At 23.8% G+C, this 24131-nt stretch overlaps 2 protein-coding genes across 2 annotated transcripts; both read left to right on the top strand.

Moving 5' to 3' along the window:
* Window positions 1-5981: 5981 nt before the first annotated feature.
* On the top strand, window positions 5982-12428 carry Bma-phg-1 (Uncharacterized protein; the record flags this gene model as incomplete). The annotated part of the gene is made up of 4 exons (XM_043078339.1): window positions 5982-6130; window positions 10051-10246; window positions 11706-11906; window positions 12258-12428. The coding sequence occupies 4 exons, from the start codon at window positions 5982-5984 to the stop codon at window positions 12426-12428; spliced, it is 717 nt and encodes a 238-aa protein (XP_042934273.1).
* A 1688-nt stretch (window positions 12429-14116) lies between these two features.
* Bma-sulp-6 (Uncharacterized protein) lies at window positions 14117-22424 on the top strand (the record flags this gene model as incomplete). The annotated part of the gene is made up of 19 exons (XM_043078338.1): window positions 14117-14273; window positions 15167-15305; window positions 15444-15537; window positions 15771-15857; window positions 15947-16052; window positions 16137-16247; window positions 16425-16603; window positions 16767-16934; window positions 17491-17646; window positions 18074-18307; window positions 18657-18770; window positions 18899-18976; window positions 19283-19378; window positions 19648-19754; window positions 20234-20392; window positions 20643-20767; window positions 21203-21409; window positions 21840-22000; window positions 22371-22424. 19 exons carry the CDS (start codon window positions 14117-14119, stop codon window positions 22422-22424), a joined length of 2532 nt encoding a protein of 843 aa, XP_042934272.1.
* Window positions 22425-24131: the final 1707 nt, after the last annotated feature.

Here is a 24131-nt window from a genome sequence, read left to right as displayed (position 1 = left end):
TGTCATAGTAATGATAAATTAATTATACACATTGTATTTAACTTACTGCATTTAACTTACTTGCTCAATTTCTATTCACACGGGTTTCGCATTATGTAAAATTATTTTATCATTCATCCAAATTTTCAAAATATATGTGAAAAAATTTTATCATTACATTCTGCTCAGTTTCACTGCGGAAATTTAAAATTTCAAATGATGATTTTTACTGATTTTTCTAAGTCTTCCATTTCAAAAAAAAAAATTCGTGAGCAAACTATAATTGTCTACCAGAATGGTAGGTTGTTTAAATTTCACAAATTCTTCATATTTTTAATTAAAATATTTTGGAAAAGCAATATTTTTTGCCTCAAGCATATGCATGCTTATTTCTGATACTATTAAACTTAATTCTGCTTTTGATAAAATTTTATTCAGATGTTGATGTTCATTTGTTTTCCTCAGTTTTTCTGTTTTCTGTTCTTTTCATCTGTTAAAGAATCAATTGCTACTTGTATTGTTGTTTAATTGTTTATAAATGTATTTCATTTTAAAGATATTTTAAATTGAATTCAATTTTTAATGATGCATGAAAAATTGCAGTGCTTCCTTCTCAAATGTCTTCATATGGTAGAATTACATGTCAAAATTTCACATATCCTTAAAACGATTCGACATCTCAGTCATCCAATCATATAATTTTTCGTATTTTAATTAATAGGAGGAAAGAATTGTTAGTGATAATTTTAGTCAAAATTAAATGGAATGTAAAAATATATAAGAAGTTGACATTTATCAACATTTCTGTATTTTTTCCTTCAGTTTAATTGACGACAAAATTTATTTCTAAGTGTTAAAATGATAAATATAAGGCAAATAGCTTTATTTGTAGAGATTAGTTTGGTAACAAAGGAATATTATATCAGAAACAATTTCAATATAAAATTATGAAAGTAGATATAGGAGAAAGAAAATTATGTTGGTTAAAATATAAAAAAATTCTTTAAAAATGCCAATTAAAGCTGTGATAGAAGTTGTGGTAGAGACAATATTATGTGATTGATGTGTGATAATAGAAAAGTTTATTATCAATTTTTTGATTCCAGCCTATATTATGCAACAAAATGTTGCAAAAATTAGCAAAATTTGATGTAAGATGAAATATTTTAATTACTTACAAGAAATAACAAAATATGTTATGGAATATTCTAAATCTTAAAGAGTGACAAAACCTTTATTTTCGATTAATAAATTGGATATATACATATGTGTATATCAAAATCAATTTCATTTATTTGTATGAGGAATCTCTCCTACTGCAAAATGTTGATTTTTTTTGATAGATTTACTCATCACTGACACATTTAGTTAAATTAAACAAAAATTTTCTTGAAAGCTAGAAATTTTGACATTGTTCAAATATTTTTTTTTTAATTAGCTCTACTTTCTTGCAATTTTATGAGAATGTTTTTTCTCAAAAAGTTTGATAATTTCTGATATGTAGGCATTCATTATTACAATAGCTATATTCGTAATAATCATTTTGGAATAATTTGATTCGATATCTAGTGAAGTAGTGAAGATAATTTTGATTAGATTATCAATTAGTGATAAAAGCATGTGATTTAGCACTAATAAATTGTAATTAACAATAATAACAACAACAATGATAATGAATGATAACAGTAGTATTACTTGTAGTAGCAGTAGTGGTGCTGTTAGTAATAATTAACAATGATAATAATGACAGCAGTAATTAATAATAGTAATACTAATACTCTAGAAATAATAATAGTAAAAATAACAACAGTAATAGTTGATATAATCATTCACTGATAATGATAAGATTTTTATAATTTTTGTAATTAAGAATTGTTTGCAAATATTCCTATACTATCGAGCAGTCAAATTAATGAATCGTTATAACAGAAGTAATTTGATGCTATTTTTTTAAACATGAAAGAGTTAATTACTGGTCATTGACAATTGGTTTTTTTTTTCTTTTCATCATTAACTTTCATCACTTCCCTTACTGATCTAAATTGAAATTCAAAACGATAACTTGTTAGGTCATTCCTAATTGCAAAATTTTACGCTAATCTTTGTTTGAATAACGTGAAATGATTATAATAGGATGAAGTTAAGTATTTGTTAAAATTGAAATTAAAAACTATGTCAATTTTTTTTCTTTTTTGATAGTATTTCAAATTGTTAAATTTATTCAGAAATTGTAAATAAAGTTAAACTATAATAATGAACAATTAAAATTGTATATCAATTTGATATATGTTTATGCAAAATTCTCTCTCATGCTATGCTATTTCTAATACTCTATTTCAAACATTCAGCAATAATAATTGCAGAATGTTTGAATTCATCATATTATTGTTTGAGGAGGAAAAGATGAATATAGGCCAATTTGTTGGAGTAAAATTATGTGTCATAGCAAATTCGTCAAATTTAAAATTTAAATTTGTTCAATTGCATGTCATATTATCATATTACGCATAATATTATTCTAAATTACAACAATATAATAATAAAATGATATTTTTTTTGCATTGAAAAGATTGAAATTGGAAATTATCTTTGCAAGATTGAAATTAATATTGAAAATCATTACCTTAAGGTAAAACATTTATTTAAGAAAAAAAAAAAATCCCAACAATAGCACAGGATGTCATCATGATAATACGCTTATCAATATCTTTAATATAATGATTCAGTGATTTGTTTAATTTATGATGAAGATGAACTTCAATATAATTTCATCCTTTTCCTCTAACATTGTATCATTGAATCACTGAAATATTAGATCATTTTGCCTATTGAAATATTATAATAAAATGCAAATTGCAACATTCTAAAATATATTAGTAGGAGAGGCAGTTGAAAAATACAATAACAGTAATAACAATAAAGCAAAATACAAATTTATGTCAAATTGTGGAGGAAAAGATGGCACTAGTGATGGTAGATGGGGAGTAGAGGGACAAGGAGAAGTAGGAAGAGGAGAGGAGAGGAAAGATGAAGAGGTAAATTTGATAATTGTTGACATTTGTACGGTACAGTTGATTGGTTATTCAATCACTGAGCTAAATAATTGAATTGTTGTAAACCTGTCTCTTCTAACTCTTTCTTCATTTAATTTCTCTCTAATATCCTTCATTCATCTCGATCTCAATCATTCTTCCATTTCCATTTCTCGAGAATTAAGATTAGATAGATAGATAGATAGATAGATAGATAGATAGATAGATAGATAGATAGATAGATAGATAGATAGATAGATAGATAGATAGATAGATAGATAGATAGATAGATAGATAGATAGATAGATAGATAGAAATAGATAGATAGATAGATAGATAGATAGATAGATAGATAGATAGATAGATAGATAGATAAAAAATAGATAGATAGATAGATAGATAGATAGATAGATAGATAGATAGATAGATAGATAGATAGATAGATAGATAGATAGATAGATAGATAGATAGATAGATAGATAGATAGATAGATAGATAGATAGATAGATAGATAGATAGATAGATAGATAGATAGATAGATAGATAGATAGATAGATAGATAGATAGATAGATAGATAGATAATAGATAGATAGATAGATAGATAGATAGATAGATAGATAGATAGATAGATAGATAGATAGATAGATAGATAGATAGATAGATAGATAGATAGATAGATAGATAGATAGATAGATAGATAGATAGATAGATAGATAGATAGATAGATAGATAGATAGATAGATAGATAGATAGATAGATAGATAGATAGATAGATAGATAGATAGATAGATAGATAGATAGATAGATAATAGATAGATAGATAGATAGATAGATAGATAGATAGATAGATAGATAGATAGATAGATAGATAGATAGATAGATAGATAGATAGATAGATAGATAGATAGATAGATAGATAGATAGATAGATAGATAGATAGATAGATAGATAGATAGATAGATAGATAGATAGATAGATAGATAGATAGATAGATAGATAGATAGATAGATAGATAGATAGATAGATAGATAGATAGATAGATAGATAGATAGATAGATAGATAGATAGATAGATAGATAGATAGATAGATAGATAGATAGATAGATAGATAGATAGATAGATAGATAGATAGATAGATAGATAGATAGATAGATAGATAGATAGATAGATAGATAGATAGATAGATAGATAAGATAGATAGATAGATAGATAGATAAATAGATAGATAGATAGATAGATAGATAGATAGATAGATAGATAGATAGATAGATAGATAGATAGATAGATAGATAGATAGATAGATAGATAGATAGATAGATAGATAGATAGATAGATAGATAGATAGATAGATAGATAGATAGATAGATAGATAGATAGATAGATAGATAGATAGATTAGATAGATAGATAGATAGATAAAGATTAAAACTGGAACTGTACGACATCGTGATGTAAGACGAACAAACAAATCCACTTCAACTGGTCTAACTGTTCCCAAATACCTCAATATAAACATTTCATTTCTCAAAAATTATAATGATATTAAGGTGATCAGTAGTGCATTACCTACCTTAAAATATGTTATTTCCTTTACCTGCCTTACATTGTTACAAAATTGTTTGGTATTTTCAATTAATTTTATTTATTATGAGTAAACTGAGCGAAAATGAGGCAAAAATTAAGAAAAATTTTTTATGTTAACTTAATAGTTCTAAAAAATGTATGTGAAAATTGACAGATTTCATTACACCATTTACTTTTCTAATTGTCTTGAGTATATAGAAAATATGAATTTATGATGTTCAGAATTCGTTTCAGACTAAAAAAAAATTTCAAATTTATTTCATTTTTATAAATACTGAAGTTTAAAAATGATAATTTTTCAATTACTTCAACAATTTAGAAAAAGATTTAAAGATTGCGTAAGATAGAAGATAGAATTGTTATGCGATTATTCAAATATGAATTAGTTTTAATAAGTGTCCATCACTTGAGATCAAAAGCTATTTTTATAAATATAAATTCAAAGTAAATATAAATTTAAAGTGGATTATCGGTAAGAAGTATAACTTTAAAATGCGATTAAGATTTTTGACATTTTAAATTTAAACAAACAGTACCTAGTACAAGTGGACTTATTCATTGGTAGAGATGAAATGGTGACAGGCATCGTTAATGAGAGGACACATTTGGACGGTTGGATGGACTGATTGAAGGACAAAACGAAGAGACAATTAGTTCTGCTATTGCTTTCTCAGCTGATGTACATCGATTTTAAACTCTTCCATAATTCTTTTATTAACTATTGAATTTTAAATTTCCATTGTCATTAGTTCACTTTCAAATTCAAAATGATTATCTAATTTCAATCATTGCTCTCCAATCTCTTTTAAATTTTATTAATAAAGTTATCGATACCTGTAACATTGATACTTTATATTCATTTTTGTTCTTTCATCTCTTTCATGCATTTAAAAAAAAAGAAAAAAAAAAAAAACTCTCAAAAAATATTGATATTTCTCTTAAATGCGATATTGTTTATCAGACGTAATACCCTTAATAAATCAATTTCAACTTTTCTCTTTTTCCTTTTTTCTTAATGGAAATTTATTGTTAATATTTGCAAAATATTTAGAAGAATTCATTTATTTTTTAAAAAGTACGCTTACAGCATAACTCATATTTGCGATTTCATATAAGATAAACTTTATTACAATAATTAATTTAATATATGAGATTTAATCAATTGAGGATAAACAAACCATGATCAAAATATTTATTGCCATTAATATTTCCAAAATATTTTAAAAAATTACAACTGATAGCATATTTATGTAATTATGATTAATTATAATTAGAAATTAATCAGTTATCATTAGTATAGTGCTGGTATGATAATTAGTGAACAAATGTCATCTATTTCGTTGCAAATATTGAATGTTAAAATTTTGGGTAATTTTCAGGTAGCTAATGATGCAACAATTAGTTTTCCTCTTGTTTGCAATAAAATTGGCCAAGATGCAAAGTCCTAATTATTCTGCAGAATGTCAACAAGCCAGTACAGCTTGTGAAGAGAATACCGATTGTGTACATCGATTAGCCGTACTTCAGTCTACCTGGTAAAAATAAAAAATCTTGAATTTTGATTTAAAAAAAAATATTGCAAAATTATTTTTTAGTGGTATTAAATTTTTATAATTCAAGTTTTTACCTGTCACATTTTTTTTTTTTTTAAAAACAATATACGAAAATGGAGAACGTAAATGTTAGGTATACGTGAGTTACGCTTTTTTCTTCAATATCAAATTTGTTTAAATCAAGATTTGCTTAACAGTTATAAAGAGGAATTTCTTATTCGATATAGCATGAATATATAGATGCGTGATCATATATACGTCATACGTTCATAAGTTAATTTTTTACGTGATAATAGATGTATCATACGTTCATAAGTTAATCTTTGACGTCTTTTCATGATTATCGCACTTCGACAACGTCTGAATTATTAAAATGCACTTTGTTATTGAAGGATCATTATTGCATATTACGTGAATATCACATATATAAGTTAATTGTTTGACTTTTTTCCTAACTCAAAAAAATTTTTTTTATTAACTAAATGTATCTTATTTACATGAAATGAGTTTTTTTCTCATTTTCAATATTAACTATTTTCATTAAGGAATAGTTGATTAAGTCATCGATGTTTAATTTAATTATTATCCGATTATTTAATTAAGTATTCTTAATTAAACGAATTCGTGCTAAAAAATCTCTCAAATGGTTTGACGAATTTGATGATAATATCAAAATTTACATTCATACATCTGAAACAGTAATTATTAAATGCTTAGCAATTAATAGCACATTTCTAATAGAATTAATTCAACTTGAAAGCATTTTCGAGGTCATTAGTGATAATTTTTATAATTCCCTCATCAGAGTTAAAATGGGTATTTCTGAATGGAAAAATGAATTAGTAAATTATATTTTGTTATTGCTATGGCACAAAGTGTATTATTAATGTTAGTGAAAAAAAAAAGAAGGAAAATTACTTAAATTTTTATATTTTATAGTTCGACTAATAAGTTTTGCTTGTAATAGCGTAAATTTGGATTGTATTAGTAATGTATATAACTTAAAATTTCGTGTCAGTCTTTTTTTTTATTATTTTTGTTTTTATTTTTTACTTAAAATGTAAATAGATACTTTTGAGTTATTTGTTATGGTTAGTTTACACTGTAAATAGTATGCATTAAGCAAATAAAACTGGATTAATGAGTAAATGTAAATGAATATTTCATTCCACTTCTATCAATTCAAAATAAATCACAATACAATTTTGAATTGTTGTGATAGAAGTGGTTGTTAGGAAGATGAATAAACATTAAATCGTTTCAAAATTTCGTAAATTAAAATTAAGATGAAAAAATTTGAAAAATAGTGGTTAATAACAAGAAAATGAGGAAGAGAAAAAAGTGAGGAGAAGAATGAGCAAGTAATTTAACTGATTCCGAAATTTTCGAAAAAAAAAATTCCGAAAAATGCATTTCCGGAATCAGCTAAATTCTTTTGCTTTTTTTTGGTAAAAAGACAAATTTTATAAATAAACAACGATCATTAGAATTGTTCAATATTTGGGAAATAGCACAATTCGGAATGTACTAATTTACCATCTTTTCTTCTGTTCAGATAGTTTGAATTTATAATTAATTGAATTACTATGAATTTATGAAGCTTAACATCATTTAGGCCAATAATATTTTCATTCATTTCGATTATTGCTTCAAAGATTATTTCTTATTGACAATAATAATTTTAGCTTATGCATTTTATTTCTTTACTTTTCCTAATCCAAACATAATTTTGAACAAAGAAAAAAAGATCACTGGAATTAAATAATTCATTGAATTTAACTACTAATTATTTCAATTTCATTTCTTATTTTTAAATTTTTTTTTCCATTCTCGCCAACTTCCAAATTAATTAAACTTACCAAATCATCGAATTATTTGCTTAGCAAAAAGGAAAATAATCTTTTAACCATTAGAAAAGATAGAAATTTTTCTTAAAATAAATATATGGAAAATTTTTTCACACTTTTTTTTTCAGATAAATTATATAATTATTACAATTTCAAATATGAATTAGTTAATGTCAAATTATTCATGTATCATTCTAATATAAAAAAATAAGAGAAAAATGCATGAATTTCTATCACGTATTATTTGAATGCGATCTCTTATGTATGCAAAGTTACGTACGTAATAAGTTAATTGCTTTTCTTTTTCTTCCAAATTTCAATTTCATTATCAACTACGAATGAAATGAATGAAAACTTCTGGTAAAATATTATTCACTCAAAATTATTATTGATTAAAGACATATTCGGTAGTTATTATTACAATTATTTGGTTAGTAAAGGAGAAAATATTTTAATGGAAATAGTAGAGAAGAAAACAGAAAAATGGGATTTCGCATTGAAAGTTCACTAATTAATGGTAATTAGCAAACATCGAATACATTAGGAAAGGAAAGATGAATCAATTATAATAACAAATTCATCTAAAATACTCTTTCATTAAATTGGCACCCAATTAAATGAATCAACAAAATTATATGTTTAATTTGACTATGCAAATTTTAGAAGTCTATTTTAAAAATTGAAAAAGAAATTACAAACTTAAACGTTTTTTCTTTTCTAATTTAACATATAGCAATGAAAATGAGTTAACATTTAAAATTTCAGAAATCCAAAATTGTACAATATATCAATTAATAAAAAAAAATTTATTAATCTAATTTGTGTAAATTGCAAATTATTTTTTTAGATTTTATTAGAAAAAGTAAACTTTCATTTTTTTCTTACTTTTTACAAGCGCTATATTTTCTTTTCTTTTTTTTCAAACTTTATCATGTGAGTTCGGAAAAATTCTGGACAATAAATAGTTTTAATTTAAAAATAAGAAATCAAAATTTTTCATTTCCATAAAAATTGCCAACCCAATCTTACTTTATATCAAAAATATATCTCAAAATTAATAATCCCATCCGTAACATCGAAACAAATATTCGTTTTCTATAAAATAATACTACTCTGAATTTCAATTCAAATTGAAATATCAAAATTCTACAAATTATCGTTTAATTTTGACTATTCTTAAAGTTAACTCTTTGAATTATCAGTAAATGCACTTGTAATTCATTATTATATAAAATATAATTTTTGTTTTTCTAAATTCCTTAAACATTTTGACTAATTGTATGCCATCTACTGATACATTCTAAAGTGTCATTTATGTTTTATTCCTTCTCACTTTGCACTTTATCAAATATTTTTTTTAAAGTCCAATTTTTTTATTGAGAAGTTTTGAACTTTTTCGAGTATTTAATTTTAAATTAAATTAGTTTATTTTTTAAAAAAATCAAAATAATATTTATCCCATTAATTCATTTCTAAAAAAAATTTTTCCTTCTCATTGAGTGACTTATTCATTGCTATTATTTGCTTCAATTTACCTTTTTTTTTTTCCTAACAATTTTATTTTTAAAACATCTGTTTATTCTCCGCTTTTCATCTCGGCATAATAAATTAGATCCGATTGAATATCGAATGTCCCATCGAATATTCGATCACAATTGATTAGTAAATACTGTGCAGATTTTCATCTCAATTAAATTTTTTTTTTTTATTTCATTCAGTTTTTCATTTTTTAAATACCTCTTATAATGGTTGGAAATTCCAATTAAACAGTAATTTGGAAAAAAAAGTAAAAAGAGAATTTTGTAATCGAAAAATTAAAAAAATTTGTTTGTTGATAAATTCCATAATAAGCGCTACTGAATAAATACATAAGATTTGTTGAAGTTTAACATTTGCGTTTTTTCTGAATATCTCAAACAACAAATAGTTCAAATCTATTTGAAATTAAACATTAGCAACTAATCAATAAAAGATTATTAGCAAAAAAAAAAGAATGAGAAAACAATTATTGCAGGAACAACATATTACATTATTAATTAATTAATTACTTTTCAGTGTAACAAATACTTGTCAACCACAGTGTCGAAATGCAGTACTAAATTTATATCAAAATCGTTTGGGGCGTTCACTTCTACGAACTGATATTTCGTGCATTCCCGGTAGATACGAATTAGAATTGTGTAATTTGGTCCCGAAAAAATTACCAATTTATTGTAATTTAGCAAAATTAGCCTGTGAAGCTGATCTGATGGTAAGTTTTTTTCAAGAAAAAAAATATTTTCTTCTTGTCAGAATTTTTTTTTTTTTTTTGCTTTTATAAAAAAAATAATTCAATATTTGAAAAATGCAGGGAAAAAATGAAATATTATTAACAGAAAAATGAAGTATTATTACAGTTACTACCATTCATTGGTTCAAAGAACTTTAAAATTAAATGAAGAAATAATTAATTTTTATAGCCAATTATTTGTCTGTCGGTAAAGTCTTAATATCTTACTATCTACTCTGAAAAAAAAAGAAAAAAACTCTGACATCACTTTAATTAAGAAATTAAGTTGTGCAATCATTTTTTTTTTTAGTTTTAGATGATGAGATGTTTCCAATTTCAATATTTTTTTCATAAAAATATTTTGGAGTAATTAATTCTGTGATGAATAATTATGCAAATTTGAAATAATCCAAAGTGTATTTATAAAACATTTTGTGCAATTTAGTCCCGTCCCGATAATATTTTCATAAATTTATGGATGGAAGTAAAAAGCGAAAATAAGACAAAAATGATGATGAGATAAAATATATAATAGTGATTTCACATATTCTTGATATGAAATAAAAATTGATCGTAAATTTCACTTTTTTTTCATTTGCAAATATATTTCATATTTATTTTAATATTAATATATGAATTTAAATTTTTGAAAATCGATTAACCAATTATGAAAAAATTTCCCTGTCACAATTTTTTTGTTAATTTTGCTGCTCTCTAAACTATTTCAAAATGGAATTTATTTTTTCTACTGCTAATTGTTCCTGTCCTGAACAGATTCTAGTAGATAAGACTATAAATGAATTCAATTTGATTGATCAAAACAAATTTCAGTTAAGTGTTCACTCTTGCCAGAGTCACGAGAATAAAGAAAACTTTCGACATGACAAAAAAAAAAAAAAAAAAAAAAAATGAAATTAAAACAATTTAACAAAGGATGTTTACATTTCTAGAAGTGTAATAAAATTCTTTTTAAAGTTTATTTTAATTAATGTAACTGCTGGATATGCTAAATATTGAATTATAAATATTTAATTATAATCATTAAACAATTAATGGAATAATTTATTTGTATAGCTCAAAAATTTTCATTTTATCATTTCGTCTCTTCATTTTTTTTTTTTTTTTTTTTTTAGCTAATTATCTATCGATACAGTGAATTTTCTAACTCAGAGATTAAACTAATAAAAATCTATTAGATTTTTACGATTAAAAGAAAGAAAAAAAAAACAAACAATTAAAATCAAAATAATTCAAGAAAAGATGAATAAATTCAAACTTAAAATAGCTTTTTGTTATGAAAAGAAAAATTTTCAAATAAAATATTTGTTTGACAAAAAAGAAGAGAAAGTTCCATTTTTGGATTAATTTAACTTCCAATAAACGTTGATCATTTAAAGATAATATTTGAAACTTTTATTTATATTTCAATATTTCATTGCAGTGCAGTTCACGTTATGGTATATTTACATCAGAATGTGAAACTGAAGCATCGCATGGTGATTGCAGTGTAAGATGCCGTGAACTTTTAAATGATACTTTAAAAACTCAACACGGTGCTGCATTTATTGATTGTACTTGTACTGATAAAGATGATAAACTTTGTCAACATCTCAAAGATGTCACACTAAAATCATGCATGATGGTAAATAAATTTCATCTTAAAAAAAATCGTAGTTTATCTAATTATAGTTTTTCCTTTTTTCTTTTCTTTTTTCTATTAATTTTTAAATGAATTTTATTTAGCTTTTTTTTTTTTTTTTTGTTTTAAATTTATTCAAAGCTTTTTGTTTTGTTTTTTTTTTTTTTTTTTTTTTTTTTACTTCAATATATTTTGTTATCGTTGTTGATTTTCAGAACTAAGTTGATAAAGAATGATTTTTTAGTATTTCTGAATTTTTAATATTATTTTATCTCTATTGCTAAATATTCCGAATTTCTTTCGTAATTTTGTTTTAAATTTTTTCAAAAAAAGATTTTTTTTTTTTCATTTCAGAATTTACATACAACGATGGCACCTGTGGAAAATAATTTTATATTCAAGGATGTAACAACAATCGAATCAAATACGATAAAAGGTCAGGATGATGACACGGACAGTGGTCGAATTGCTGCTTTATCACAATTTCTATTGATTGTTTTACTTTCTACTTTATTAATTTTTTGATAGTCTGTTTCATTGTTTAATTTGTTTTTTTTTTTTTCATAAAATTCAAATTTGGTTTCTAAAACTTCTAAAAAAATGAAATTTTTGGAACTATTCAAAAAAAAATTTTGTATGATTAATTAATTGGAAATTCTTTTAGTAATCTAACAATCTAAAATATGACAAGCAATTGTAATTATTAAATTGTAAATAACAAGTTGACAGGTAACGATCGAAAAGAATGATAAGAATCAATGATAAAATAAACTGCCAGTTTTATCTATTAGCATAAATAGCCATTGGCTATTTGCAAGAAAGGTCATTAGAGTAAAATTTGACCTCTCCATTTGACCCTAAATTAATAACTATGATAAATGCATAAGTGCATGGAACGAATTCTTTCATTTCAACAATTGTCAGATGAAGTTGTAAAATTATCATTGCTTTTAAAATTCAGACTTCTTTTGTTCTAATTTTAAATCCTTTTAAATATGAAATCTTTCAATTTTTTAAATCATTTCAAATATTTTCTTTTAAATTGATTGTACTGCTACCTAAACTGTACTTGTAAAATACCAAAATATTAAGAACATTGTTGTAAACTTTCAATTTTTTTCATTTTCTTTGTATTTTTTTATGATTTCTTTTTTTTCCAATATTTTATATGCTCGTTTGTTGCTGTGTTGAATTTGTAGCAAAATAAGTGTTTTCATATATTTTCTAACTTAAAATTTTAATTTGAAAGCACTTCATCATCCATAACTCAGTAACTCCATTAATTCTGTTTGTCACAATTTCATATCCGACAATTTTTGAGACTCATCAAATATTTATCTATTTATTCTTCATCGGGCAAATTTTAATAAGCTTTGTTCCTTATGGCTTAGTAATAATTTACAGCCATCAATTAAATTTTCTTAATTAACAATCATTAATTAAAGCAAAGAGATGAAATGAAAAATAAACATTGAAATTACAATTTCTGATATAACATTTATCCTGGATTTACTGCAAAATTTAAATGCTAGCATTACCCAATGAGTTTTCCTTTAGTTTGTTATAGTATTATTCAAATTAATTTATTGCTTATTTTACACAACGAAAAAAAAAAAAAAATAGCTATGAAAAAAAGTTTTGACAACACTATTATGAATTTGTATTACTATGAGAAGTTTGACTTAGAATTGAAACTTTCAAAACATAAAAGAAGAAGTAGCTTATGAAGAAAATTGTATTAAATTAATTGAAAAGGTGCTAAATTAATTTTTTAGACTTTAAAATTTACGTTTTTAAATTAATTTCTTAAATTAAAAATTTTTTAAATTATAGATTTTGACTTTTATTTTTTTTTTTTTTTTTTTGTAAAAGCTGAATATTAGAAAAGCTAAAGAAAGGATTGAAAAATATTTAAAATTAATTTAAAAGTGCGTGGTTTAAATGCGTAAATTAAAATTATGAAATAAATATGTGAATGAAGTTTGTATTGAAATTGTTTAAAACCTTAATCGATATCGTCAGACGATGAGTTGCAATAAGTCAAACAAATGTAATTCTAGGAAAAAGAGTAAAATTAACATATTTCATTTTGTTTTTTAAATTAAAATTACAAATTTAAAATTGAAATCAAAAATTTGCATGAAGCATTGCTGTTATAAGAAGAGCGCGAATTGTTTCCAATAAGTATTTTCAGTAAGTAGTAGAGGTGAAATATGGCCAAGCAAAAAAAGCGACTTGGCCAAGAGATATCTGAAATAAATACTGAGGCCGTGAAAGTGATAAAAAAAGTTGAGCGCAATTTGCCATCAGTGGAAGCAAAAGTGCCGGAAACGGAAAATCTTCCATTCGAATCATCATTTACAGATTCAAGTATGATAGCTGCAAATTAGAATTCCAAATTTCATGCCTTTTTCAGTTTATTCTTCAATTTAATAATGGAAATTAATAAAGCGACAGTTTGTTGAAAATTTGAAAAGCTTTATTTTTTCATTAACTTTTAAATACAAACTTAACTTAATCTTTAGTGCTGCAATTCGAGTAATAGTATACAAAATTGCATATTTCAATTAATAATATCAATTATAATTTTATTCTTACAAAATAGATTTTTTATAATATTTCAATTAATAATATCAATTATAATTTTATTCTTACAAAATGGATTTTTTATAATATTTCAATTAATAATATCAATTATAATTTTATCCTTACAAAATGGATTTTTTATAATATATGAAAATATTAATTTCTTCTCATTACAATTTATTTCACTAGACATAAAATTCTAGCTGAAATCATCGACGTAGAATGACGGTAAGAATACAATGATTATACAGAATAGTAAGTATAACCATCGTATACTATTCGTGATTACCCGGAATTCATGTAGCACTGCCTGATAGTTGTATTACTTTTTCGAGCACAAATCAATTTCATCAAAATGAAATCAATTTCTTTATGAAGAAAGATTTACGATACAGACTGCCAAATTAATTTAAAGCATATAAAAAAATATTCGAGATTTTATTTAGTGAAAAGATTATGAATCATGTCATATTTGAGAGATCTCCAGAATTAAATGTCATTTTTATGAAATAGCCATCACATTAATTTTTAATTTCAAATTTCAATTTTTCAAATTTGCCCTTGCAATCCTTTATTGTTTTCAATATTGTCTTTCTAAATTCTCAAACAACCAATCATCTGTAAGGTTAATTTGAAATTGAATTGATTAATTTAGTTAAAATGTTAATTGTTTATAGCGATGTATTCTTCTGATGGAAAAAATTTGAATCGTAAAATGACAAAATATGTAAAAAATGGGAAAAAATTAATGAAGGAAGATATTACACAATCACAGAAATCACAAATAAAAGCTTCTCGAGAAGAATTATCAACAGCGTATGAATCTGATTAGTAATTAAAAATTTTAATGTACAAATACTTCTGAACTTACAATCTTTTTACTCACATTTTGCTTCACATTTAGCAATTATTCATTATAATTTTGATTGTTGCCTTTTATAAATATATTTTTAGCAGGCAGAAATCGGAAATGCAATTAACTTTAAAAACGGAACGCAGACCTGCAATAAATCAGGAACAGTTTGATAAAAAGCATGGTTATCGACGGGTAAAATAATCAAAAAAAAAAAATCTAAATTCCGGCAATGTTATCGTTCCTTCGTAAATTGCATAATAGTATTTCAATTGAAATAAATCCAATTAAATTATTAGATATTTGATACAGAGAACAATGATATTTTTCCAACATTTAAGCCTGAAATAATAAAAATTTAATGCAAAAATAAACGAATTTCATTTCATTTCTTTTCTGTATAATTAAATAAAAATTTAAGTTTTCAGACCAATTTATCAATAGCAAGAAAAATAATTTATCAGATAAAAATTATGAAAACATGGCGAAGTTTAGAATGGATGAATTTTTTGAAGGTAAGTTTACGTAAATTTTATTTATTACATATAATTATGATAAATTATTATCACTAACAAAATATACTGCACATCACGAAGAAATTTAGAATCGATTACCAATTGTTGCTTGGCTTCCAACATATAATTGGCATGAAGATTTATTACGAGATATTATCAATGGCATTATGATATCAATTATTTATATTCCACAAGGTAATAATTAATCCTACTTTTATCATCAATCAATTAAGTGTTAGACTGCAGTGCTATTATCTGAGAGACAATCAATTTATATAGGTCTTGCATATGGTTTAATGGTTGGTATACCACCCATATATGGTATCTATACAGGTATCATTGGACCATTAATCTATGTTTTTCTTGGAACATCACGACATGCATCTACCGGTTGGTTACGATTATTTTAATCAAATAATATTAAAAAAGTTTTTTGTTTATCAGAAATATTTCCAATCTTTGAATTCATAATAATAATAATGCAATTCCTTTTTTTTTTTTTGCTTCCATTTATTTCATTCCAATATTTTCATGAAGGAATGAAAAATGAAAAAATTTTTTTCTCAGGTGCTTTTGCAATAATTTCTATGATGGTTGGATCGGTAATTGAGCAATCATTAACTGAACCAATGCTAACATATAATAAAACAGATCGACTTTGTTGCTCAAAAATCACTCAAAAACCAGATGTAGAAAAAGCCATTCAATTATCATCATTGATTGCATTTTTTGTTGGTATAATACAGGTTATTAATATAATCTTTTAAATTGTTTTCTAACCTTTCTAATCTTTATAAATTTGCATTTTTTTTTTTCATTTTAAAAGTTACTAAAATTAAACTTTCTATTTTATCTAACATAGCATATAATTTTTATTTTTTATTATTTATTTATTTATTTTTTTTTTAGGTTATCTTAGGACTTTTAAATGCTGGTTTATTAGCTGTTTGGTTATCTGATCAATTAGTGGAAGGATTAACATCTGGTGCAGCGGTACATGTCCTTGCTAGTCAACTTCAAACAATGACTGGTGTTAAAAATGTACCGCACACATCTGAAATGTTTGGAATTGTTCGAGTGAGTTTCCAAAATTTTAAAAATGTTTACTTAATTACAACATTTTTAATGTAAAATTGTATCGTTAATTTATCACATTTTATTTACATTGTTAAATTGTATTAAAGTATGATTTCAAATTTTAAGAAAACAAAATATTTGCATTTTTTTAGCTACACATGCTGTCTAAGCATAAATCACATATTTCGTTTATTTTTTTTTTAATTAAATAAGCATTCATTAAATTTTTTGTCGTTTTTTTCAACCATAAATCGATATCAATCGATGTTACACAACTTCTTTAGTTATAGGTAGCACAATCACTTTGTAAAATAAAATTTTATCAAAAATTTCCCTCTAAGAGTATTATCTTTTTTATCATCAACTTTATTATCTTCCTGTATGCATAAGATACGTACGCAAAAATACGTGAGTTAGCGTGTATGCAGAAATGATGACATTTATTAACTACTCCGCGTGGAAAACCTATAACAACCAAAAAATATTTTGTACTTAAATATTTTATGCATAGCTAAAAAAAAAAATAAAAGTACTCTTTTACTCTCTCTTTTTCCAGTTCCTAATTTGTTTCGTCCGGAATATCCGTACACTTCAACTGCATACATTCCTTTGTACCGTTATCTGTATTCTGTCTCTGTTAATATCAAAACTGATCATTGATCCGATTGTTAAACCGTGGACGAAAACGAAATTTCCAATGGAATTCCTTCTGGTAAATATCATTACTGCTCCGTTTCAAGCACTGTTATTTTTGATTACTTACCTAATAATTAATTTAAATTAATTATTAATAAATTGGACGATGAATTTTAAAAACTGTAAAAGTCATTCCGGAACATAGCTATATGTTACAAATCTCGGAATTATTTCATTTAGAGATTAATAATCAGTCATTCAGTCATAAATTTTGCACTCTTAGTAATAATGGAAAGTCTTCCAATATCACTTTAAAGTAGCAAATTGTAAAATTTTTATTATGATTAGGAAACTAAAACATGAGTAGGATGAAATATTGAAAAAATTAGTCGTTTTATGCTCTTTTTACCAAAATAAGCTAAAATTCAAAAAATTAAAACAATTTATAAAAATAACTTTAAATTAATTCATTAAACTTCTTTTTTTCGTAAATTCTTTTATAGGTAATATTTTCTATTTCTTTGTGCTATTTTGCAAACGAAACACCGCTAGATTTACATTTGCAAATTGTTGGTGATGTTGATGCCGGAATGCGTGCACCATTTCTTCCGGATTTCAACAAAACCGGACTGATCATTTTTTCTGCTTTTTCAATTGCTATTGTATCATTTGTCATACATATTGCACTTGCAAAACTAATTGCCAAAGAGTATAAGTACCAGATTAACGTAAACCAGGTATTAATTACTTTTAAAGTTAAATTTTCAGTCAGGTATTAATTTCATTTTCTTTTTGAAATAGTATTAATCTATTAAACTGAAACTTTTTCCTCAGTTCATTTTATCTAAACATTAACAATTATTTTTTTACGATTAATAATTTCTTTGACTAATTGTTGCTTTTTCACAAATTAATGATTTTTTAAATTTGCATTAATTTTCATTAGTAATGTATTGTTTAATTACTTTAGCACTATTAATTATTAATTACTTAAAATATTCTTTAAAATTTTTAATAATTTTCATATTATTTAACTTACTAAAGTTTGATCAGCTTTTTATTCCTTTTTTGGTAAATTTTTTAAAGGAATGGCTGGCATTGGGTACAATGCATATTGTCGCATCATTCTTTGGTTGTTTTGCTGGTGGTTCATCATTAAGTAGGACAGTAACAAGTGCACGATTGGGCACAAAATCACAGGTGTCAAAATGTTTTCTATTGAAATAATAATAGGTTTGATAATAATTTTGGAAAAAGTGAAAAGGAAAAATATTGGATTTCCAATTTTCGGATTGATAGTTCTACAACTAAAATAATTGCTATTTCAGCTAACAACATTAGTAGTAGTATTAATATTAGTAATTATTGCATATGGAGCTGCACCTCTATTCAAATATTTACCTAAGGTATGATATTGTGATATTTTGGTACTAATCAAATACTATAATGATAAACATGAAGGAAGCAATAAAATGAAATGATCACATTTTAAATTTTGTGTAAAATACTGGTTCATTAAATTGAAAGAAGAAAATTAAATAGTGTCACTATTAGTTTTAATATATTCATAATGGCCGTTGTGATTATGCATTTATACTGATAGATGATGACACTTTTAATAATGCAAGCAAAGATGCTATCATATTGAAAAATGAAATACGAATCAAAAATAAATGAATAAGCAATTAAGTAAATACATACTTAATATTTAGACTATATTATCATGTATTGTTGTGGTTGCTATGAAAGAATTATACCTGAAAATATGTTGGTCACGTGTGCTTTTTCAAGAATCAACCGTTGATTTTGTTCGTTTTGCTATGCTAACATTTGAAATTTCATTTCATTTTCAAATTTCATTATTTTTCTTTTCGAAAATTTGATTGAAGTTTCATTTCATTTATTTATCTTGAATTATTTCATAATCTTTTAAAAATATTTACTGCTTTAGCTAAAATGTTTAATTGGAATTAGGCGGAAGTGAAAAGCTAAGAAAAAAATTGATGAAATCAAAGTTAAAAAAAAGATTTAATTTTGATTTTTTTCTAAAATAAATTCAATATTTATTCTTTTTTAGTTTATTTTTTTGGTAACATTCACAGCAGTTGTTCTAATAAATGTTAATATTGGACTTGCAATTGGTGTTGTTTTTGCGCTTCTTACTGTCGTCTTACGATCACAATGGTAACTAGAATAATCAAATTTATATAATAGTTTTAATTTTGTATAATTCATTGAAAATTTTTTAAGTTGATAAATATTTTTAAAAAAACTTAATTTAGTAATTGGTTGAATAAATTTATATATTTAAGAAAGAAAATTTTCATTTATATATTTAAAATGAAAAAAAAAAAAAAATGAATAGAAAGATTTGATATTTTGATCTTTTGCATTATTGCTTCATTATCACATTATATTATTCAAATTTAACTAACATAGACAAATTTGAATTTTGGGGTTCTTAAAAATTATTTCCTAATTCTTAAATTTGATAAAATCAAATTATAAGCAAACTATGTTTTATTCCTTTTTTTTTTTATATTTGATTATTTTAAAAACATTTTTGGTTCATTTTATATTCTACGATTAACAAAAAAAAATTTTTTTGCATCAAAGTTAAATTTCTAATAATTTATAATAAAAATAAGAAATAAATGATTAAGGGCAGAAAGTACATGCATGGGACGCATTCCGGGGACATCAGATTTCAAAGGTATTGGCCATTATCGTGCAGCTATGGAAATTTCGGGTATTAAAGTATTTCGATTCGATGCACCATTGTATTTTGCAAATGCTGAATTATTCTTATCAAGCATGCATAGGTTTTTATTTTCTAATTTGCATAATTGTTTTCGTTTTTTTTTTTTTTTTTTTTGGCATTAGTAAGAAAAATAGGAAAAAATGTTAATTCTCGAATTGAAATTTGCAAATTAGTTACATAAATTAAGATTACAATGATAAGAAATGAATTGATAAATCATAATTATTTATTTTATTATTTTGATTAGATTTCTGAATTCCTTTTTTTTTGCTTAATTTGTTAGTTTCTTTTTTATTTCCATTTCATTTTAGCGCAACAGGCCTTGATCCATTAAATATTGTAGCAAAACTTAAGCAAACAGTTAATCAGAAGAAAAAAGCCACAGATGATATTGGTAATGAAAAAGATGAAAATTTGAATAGAGATGAAGAAATCCGTAAGTTTATTTTGAGAGATTATTAATAAATAATGCCAAATTATTTGTTTACTAATATCACTCATTTTTAGCCTTTTTTTTTCTTTATTTATTTACTTAGATTTATTTATCATATTTATCAATCAAATTAGTGTATTTTCATTCATTCATTTGTTCATTTTAATTTTCTTTTTTTTTTTTTTTTGCTTATTTTTAAATTTATTTATTTATATGTTTTCAGCAATAAATGTTTCAAATACAATTTATTGATGTAAAATTTTTTATATTTTTCCAAGAAAATAATCTTTCCAAAATTTAATATTTAGACAATTTCTGATATTATTTTTTAAATTCTATTTCTTTCTTCTTTTTATCATCGTTTTTTTTTTTTTTTTTTTTTCCAAATAAGAAAACTTACTGTAATATCGAATTACTGTAAGCAAATTTATTTATTAGAGTTGACAGTACGACGACATTGCATTCATCCATCAAAGCGAAATATTGAAAGAAATGAGGAATCAGAAGATTTAATTCAATTAACACACATTATTGTCGACTGCTCGTCATTTCCTTACATCGATTTAATGGGCGTTGATGCATTAGCACGAGCGCATGCTGACTACAAAGCTATTAATATTACTGTATTTTTCGCCTGTTGTAAAGGTTATTTATGATAGAACAATGTATTTTATCGTTTGCTATAACAGAAATATTGTTGTAAGTTATATATTTTTGAAATGAATTTAAAAAAAAAAGAAAAAAGAAAGCATTAAAAGTAATTATAAACAAAAAATCTTTTAATTCATGACAAGATAATAAATTTATTTCATCTTACATATATGTTATTTGTATAAATTTAGCTATAATTTTTTTAATGATAAAAATTATCAATAAGAATAAATGAGAGGAATGAGAAAAAAATTTGTTTTATTTCGTTTTTTTTTTTTTTTTTTTTTTTTTTTAATATTTTTTAATATTCAATATTTTTTTGATATATTTTTTCGAATATTGATGTTCAAGTTATAATTGAAATCATAAATATGAAAAAAAAAAAAAAAATGTTGAATATATTACAAGAAGTGATGTATTTAAGTAGCAGTACGTCAAATGTTCGAGAATTCACACTTTTATGAGCATGTGCCGAAAAGTTACATGTTTGTATCATTGCAAGATGCTGTTGCACAAGCACAATATGAACAACAACAAGATATTCGTTTTGGTGGTAGTGTTGAAACAATTCCAAGCAAAATTATGGTTTGTTTGTTTTTATTCTTATAAATATTGGTAATTTAAAAAAAAATTAAAAATGAAAAATTAAAGTTGAAATAGCTATTGTTTATAAAAGAATATTGACTTTGTGTTTTTTCTCACACCTGTAATTAATACTTTAAAAGTTTTTTTTTTTATTTTTATTTCTAAGTATGGTAAAAAAAAAAGTGATGGAATAACGACAATAAAAGTACATACGGGTAAATAACTAAAGTAGAAATTGGACTTTTAAAAAATGGACCTGATCTGAAAGCACTTTCTATTATAATATTTCATAAATCTTCATTCAGAAGAAAAATGATTTTTTTTTTAAAAAAAAAATTTATTTGTAAAATATAAAAGAAATAATTTTAAGCTACCGTCAATTAATTTGGATGTTACACAACATTCGTCAAGAAGTGATAAATGATAGGAAAGGATAAACGAAAAATAATTAAAACGATAACAATAATGTCAACAACAAAAACAATAGCAATAACAACAACAGTAACGATGACGATAATAATAATAATAATAATAACAATAATAATCATAATAAAGTATTAAAATTTTGTTGCGCTAATAAAATATAAAAATGCATTGGCAGCTATGCTTTAAAAAAAATAGCTGAAATAAGAATAAATCACAAATCAAAATTAAAAAAAAAAAGGAAATTTGGTAATTTAAGCTAAACAGCACACTTGTTGACCATTGGTCACTTTTTTAAATTTCTTTCTTTGATAATAATGCTATGATCAGATAATTTATTGCAAAAAAAAGTGTAACAATGAAAAGCAAAAAAGAAAAGAAAAAAAATTAACAATCGTTTTATTTTTTGCTTTTATTAAAAGCTATGAAAAGTTATTTTATGCAGTCGAAACCAATAACGAAAAAATTAATTAAAAATTAATCATATAATTGATAAGGGAATGTATTTATTCCAATAATATTACAACGATAATTCAAATAAAAAAGTAAAATTTCAAAATAGTAACGAAGTAAAAAAAAGAAAAAAATGAAGGATAATAGCATTTCATAGATTGGATTAAATGATAATTAATATTTTCGTTGTAATTTTTTGCTTCTTTCGAAAATTGGAATTAATTTTACATTAATTTTGGTTTTTCTACATTCACAATTGTAATTTTTAATTCGTTTTTTTTTTTTTTTTTTTGTCATATTTAAATATAATTTCAAAACTTTTTCACAATTCATAATCTCTACCTCAACAGATGACAGCCAATGAATTTAATTGTAATCATATCATATGAAATACCGGTTTAGAGTATGGGTTATGTTGATTACTCATTACTGATGATGGTGATGATGATGATTTCATAATTTAAAATTCATATGGATAATATGTGTTTATGCAAACACAGTAAACGAGTGATGTTGTAACATTCAATTGAAATTAATCTTCTTCTATACTAAAATTTATCTGTTATATTATTAATTTAAATAAGTATTAACGTTAGTTATTACTCAAACTATTGGTGATTACTCTAATTTTACTATTTTTTTTTTTTGACTTTTTGTTGGTTATTTTTAATCACACCAAACAATAAATCATCATTATCAATATTATCAGTGTTACTATTAACATAGTTTTTACTACAACAAACTGTCATTATTTCTGTTATTATCGTTTATATTATTGTTATCATTTCTATTATTGCTATCAGTTAAATCAATTGGTTGCTACTGTTTCCAATTATCATTAGTATTGCTATGCTCAAAATATTAATTAATTGGTAAATTATTATTAGAAAGAAAATTTGTTTGGCTTATTAAATTAGCCAAAACAAATTAGAATTTATTCACACTTGCGAATAGTGTATTGCTGTTTTCCTGATATTATATTATTACTTACTTGATATTATATTATCCTGATATCATATTATTGCTTTCCTGCTGTTATTTATTATTCCTTTTTGCTTTAGTTTACTAAATTGCTTTTTTATTGACAATTTGTTTTTATTCCTAAACTGCCAATTAAGAAAATTACCTATTTTAAGAGCAAAAAACGCGTATATTATTTCAATCAAGAATTTATTCGCAAATAATTTCAATACATCCGCAAACATTTATTATTTACCAATCTCACAATTTTAAATATAAACATATCTGATATTGC

This window comes from Brugia malayi (genome assembly GCF_000002995.4).
Source record: "Brugia malayi strain FR3 genome assembly, contig: Bm_v4_Chr2_contig_001, whole genome shotgun sequence".
NCBI classification, from domain to species: Eukaryota; Metazoa; Nematoda; class Chromadorea; order Rhabditida; family Onchocercidae; genus Brugia; species Brugia malayi.
Note: the sequence above shows the minus strand (reverse complement) of the source record. Positions and strands in the feature narration are given on the sequence as shown.